The sequence below is a fragment of the Anastrepha obliqua genome, chromosome 2 (genome assembly GCF_027943255.1).
Source record: "Anastrepha obliqua isolate idAnaObli1 chromosome 2, idAnaObli1_1.0, whole genome shotgun sequence".
NCBI lineage: Eukaryota > Metazoa > Arthropoda > Insecta > Diptera > Tephritidae > Anastrepha > Anastrepha obliqua.
The window spans coordinates 125,037,271-125,041,949 of record NC_072893.1 but is presented as its reverse complement, the minus strand read 5'-3'; the positions used below and the strand labels follow the sequence as shown (position 1 = coordinate 125,041,949).

At 42.2% G+C, this 4,679-nt stretch overlaps 1 protein-coding gene across 1 annotated transcript; it reads right to left on the bottom strand.

Annotated features, from left to right (window-relative positions):
• Positions 1 to 2,002: 2,002 nt before the first annotated feature.
• Positions 2,003 to 4,180, bottom strand: LOC129238405 (optomotor-blind protein-like). Its single transcript, XM_054873429.1, has 2 exons — positions 2,474 to 4,180; positions 2,003 to 2,108 (listed from the first exon to the last, which is right to left on the bottom strand). Exons 1-2 carry the CDS (start codon positions 3,649 to 3,651, stop codon positions 2,003 to 2,005), a joined length of 1,284 nt encoding a protein of 427 aa, XP_054729404.1. The 5' UTR covers positions 3,652 to 4,180.
• Between the last annotated feature and the right edge of the window lie 499 nt (positions 4,181 to 4,679).

Sequence of the window (4,679 nt, the reverse complement as noted above, 5' to 3'; positions counted from 1 at the left end):
AGTGGTTTCGCAGAAAAAATACTCCGCATGAAAAAGCGGGACTTGGATGCAGGTACGAGTACACAGGCATAGAATTCGTAATGAAGAAGATGAAACGCCACTCTCAAGCGATTCAAGAGTGGCCGACGATTCCAAAGGAGTAGGGGATTTTTAGTCTCCGGACATCCATTGCTGCGACGGCAGCTTTGATGATGCCTTAGGCATTTTAAACCTCCTCATCCGCAAAAAGAAAGAGAAAAAAAAACGAAAAAAAAGTTCCCATTAATTAATCAACTATCAGATTAAAGAAACCAACGCAAGGCTGAGTCTTGTCGAGGCCCTATGCTCCCGAGAGTAGTGAACAAGAAAAAAAATCAACTAAATGGATCAATATTTGAAACTTGTGAACTAGACAGCTGCAATCACAGAAAATAAGTGGAGCGCCCGAAGGTCAAAATAGAAATTTCCATCACTCAAAATTACTTTTTTTGTGTGTTATTTAACGAAAAAGTTATTCAAAATCAAAATGATTGATTGAAAATCGAAAGGATGATTAATTTTGCGCCACTTTGTATAATTTATAAATTTAGAAAGCTGATTTTAACACACTAACAAGCTCATTTGGACAATAATTTTTGAAAAATAATTTGTTGAGAATTTTTTTATGAAAAAGTGCAGTCAGTTCACAGGATTTTTTTGAAAAAAACACCCATTCCACTTATATAAACGTCTGGAGCCTATTTATGATATTTTTGAATAAATGCCATAACACTGGCGAACCCCACATTGGCGCACACCGAATGGATTTGTACTTGACTACCATTCGGAAGGGGTGCCGTGCGCGAAATCCACTGGGAACTGGGGTAAGAAATTTTAGAAAAAGTTTTTTTAATAACCGTTGCCCTTAACGAGGTACTCGTAAGCCTTCGAGTGTATTTCAGCAAATGAAGAAACTTCTAATTAAAAAAACTTCTGCCGTTCGGGTGTTGCATAGAATATTAGACCCCTCCATTTGTGGAACCCCATAAACACGCAAGCCAGAAATGAGAGGATAAGCGCGGCCAAATACTTAGTAAAGGGTGCAAGAGGCAGTTATAGATGACTTGGCCTAATTAAACCCTAAGACCGAATGCTTTTACGTGCGCTCGGTCGATGGTTCTACGTTATCAGAACGAACCGGATTTATATCCGGCCAAAGACTGTCACAGCAGCGGCATTAGCTCAATGTTTTTAGGAAATATTTATGCTATTATGAAAACAAAAACAACGACAATGTGGCATGCAGGTTTATATGGACTTATGCGTGTTTTAAATCCTGAGGCTTCTTAACCACTTTACCATTTCTCCATTTCTTGGGGGTCCGACCATTGCACTTTGTCGCAGTTCCTGTGATGATTTTAGAAAAGCGTCGCTCAACAATTATAGGTTATATTTGGAGGAAGTCAAAATTAAGAAGTTTATCAAACAGCTAATCTGATATTTTTGGCAATGGATTCCTCATCAGTCGCAAACTACTTTGAAAATCCAAAAACAGGAAGTTGCTGTGATAATTTTATCAAACAGTTCATTGGCAGTCACAAATACTTTTGAAAAAAAAAAAACAACAGTAGCTATATAAAACATTGTAAAAAAATTGGAGCCACCTACTGACATATTTAGCGTGCGAAATTGAGAAATTTTTTAAAAATATTTCTTGTGCAGTCACTTTGCATTGTCCAACTTTGAAATAAAAGCAAATGCACTACATACGGATTTAGCAAAATGGCATCCACTACTCGTCACTGTGCCGATTTTTTTTTTTTAATTTCGAAGAACTAAAACAGATCCTTTGATATTCTTAAACTGGTTCGCTGCTGGTTCAGACAGGTCAGCATTCTTTAGCAAACCCATCGAAACAATTACTTTTCTTATTCTCCGCAGCACATACACATACGAGTACATGCATGTGTGTGTGCGTGCACATTTATATTTTTCAAATTAAACTGCACTGATGATTAACCATTTTCCTTGTGTGTAAATGCGCTTATAAAATGCATTGTTGTTGATAATCATCCCTCCACCATATTGCCGCATTCCGGCTGTCATTTGTGCTGACGCACAGACGACGGGGTTGTTGTTGATGGTGGGTACTAAGAAGCACGAAAAAAAACACAAATACACACACACATACAGTTCTCACTACATATATATGCAGTTAGCATAATTCACGCCATCTCAAAGCTAGCCTCTGAAAGGCTACTAACTTTTCGAGGAACGCCATTTACCGACGGTAAATGAAGTGTGATTTTGAGAGGGCACTAAGAGCGCTTAAAGAGGTGACAAAAGAATTTGCAGTGCACGCTCAACGTTAGTGGTGCTAAAAGCACTACTTTTTCACATGCCAACACTAGGGTGAACCCATTGGCGGTTTACTGCTTCCCTTAAATTTTCATTTTATTGGGCTTTCACTGCGTCTTAAAATTTTAATAATAATTTCAAAAAAATGTCCACTTACCGCCCACTCTTAGTGATCACCATCTCCGTGCCCAGCTTGTGAAACTTTTCCCACAGATCCTTGCCCTCCAGCGTCACTTTCGGATCGTCGACAACGCCGTCGTCCTCGGGTTGTAGCGCGCGCAAAGGTCTCATCGCCGGATGAAGCTGATGCGCCACTGCAGATGCGAGCACCACGTCCTCGGCGGTGGTGTAGGGTGTGCCCAATGGGTGATGAGCGTGCGGATGATGTGGCGGGAAGCGCAAACCAGCTGGATATAGGCCCGGATGTGGACCAGCCGGACTGCCGGCGAGCGCAGCTAGCGCGGCTGCTGGAAAGTACGGCTGTTGTGGCAGGTGTGGCCCCAACGCGTGATGGCCCGTCACCGGCGAGTGATGCGGATGCTGGGGCACTGGAGGTGGCGGTTGCGCGTGCGGTACGTGCGGATGCGGCGGCGGCGGCTGTTGGTGCGGCGACAAATGTGGCGACGACAAATGTGCCGTTGGATGAGCTAGTGGCTGTTGTTGCGCGTGAGACGTTGCTTGCGCTGACAAATTATTATTGCTACTTTGAGGATCGTTGTTGTTATTTGTGGTGGGTGTGTTGCGGTTATTGTTGTTGCTGCTATTACTGCTCGACTTATTGCCGTTATTGCTACTACTGGTATTGTTATTGTTATTATTATTATTATTGCTACCAGGCGATAGCAAAGGAGGCTGTTGACCACCCACAGGCGATGCCTGACCAGCGCCACAAAGCAACTGCTGCTGTTGTTGATGATGCTGTTGCAATTGCAATTGCTGTTGGTGCTGCAATAACACCGCAGCGCTTGTAGGTGTTGTTGGAGGTTGTTGTTGCTGGTGCTGATGTTGGTGCTGGTGCTGATGTTGGTGCTGGTGCTGATGCTGATGCGCTTGATGTGGCTGTGCGGGTGAAGTGGCCGCACTCAATACGGTATTACCGCCGCCTGCGCCCAAATCACCGGCTGCCGCGGCGGCTGCTGCTGCTGCTGCGGCGGCGGCGGCGGCGGCAGTAGCTGTGCTAGCCTGTGCTTGTGTGCCCGCCGTCAACAGCGACGACACGCTGAAGTCAGTGGGTCGGGAGAGCTGCAGAAATGGATGATATGCCATCCCATTTGCGAACCTGGCGAATGGATCCTCAGCAGACTGATGAAGCAACTCTTGAACGTCGTATCTCATTACATTACACTTTCCAGCAACAGCGGATGCAAAAAGCGCTCAAGCAGTAACACGCCAACACTTACTAAAACAACAATGCAGCGATGCTTAGAAAATAGACGGCAGCAGTTTGTTGACGTTTGAATATAAATTTTCTACGATTTTGGGAACACGCGTAGCAAATACAAAAAAAAAAAACAATTTTTCTTTCGTCACTTATAGGCGTTGCCTTGTCAGTTTGGAACCTCTAAGTCAGCCGTGTCTGTTGCTTAGCAGACTTGGTCTTTTTCCCCTCACTTTTTCCAACTGCTTAGACGTCTTATCACGGTTTCTGCCGGCTTATGGCGCGCGCTTGATTTGAAGCTGCAGCTTTATGCTCGTGTCTTCACGCTTTGCAGCAACTTGTTTTTGTTTTTAATGATGGCCCGTAACGCAGCGGCTTATTGGCGTTCTTGTTGCGAGTTTTGTGCAGCCAAAATGCGTTGAATTTTCATTTCTAGCCAATATTTTTGTTTTTTATTTACGCTTTTTTGGGTTTTCAACATATTTTTGTTATTGTTGCACTTGACTATGACTGCCTTGATTTTTTCTTGTGGCGCTTACGCTTTTAATGTTGGCTGTAATGACTTTTTTATTGTTTTAATACACTTTTGTTGGGTTTAAATTCATTTTTTTTTTGGTTTATTTGATTACATTTTTCAGTTTTTTTTTTTTAAATTGCACTTTTCCACTAGGATTTTAGATTATTCACAAATTTACATATTTTTAAAGAATTCCCCAAGAAAATTTCATCTCTTTTAACATATTTTTCCAGTTAGTTTACTTTTTTGTTTACACTTTCAGTGATATTTTTTATTTTATTTTACTTTTCACAAACTTTTCAGCGCTACAGTAGATTCTCAGTGTGTTTCCGCGGCGGCTGCATTGATTTTGCTACAAAGTCAAAGTTGAAATACAATTAAATTCCATTAGAAAAACAAATGTCAGCACTTTTATTTTGTACTCTTAGCGGTTTGCGGCTGTGAGCGAATTGACGTTTCCTCATATCA

What these genes read in the sequence shown, in the direction of transcription:
- LOC129238405 (XM_054873429.1), bottom strand. Translation starts at nt 3,651, where the DNA reads ATGAGATACGACGTTCAAGAGTTGCTTCATCAGTCTGCTGAGGATCCA. An exon ending in GTGATCACTAAGAGTGGGCG is followed by an intron (nt 2,109 to 2,473) that starts GTAAGTGGACAT and finishes CGTGCTTCTTAG; the next exon opens with TACCCACCATCAACAACAAC.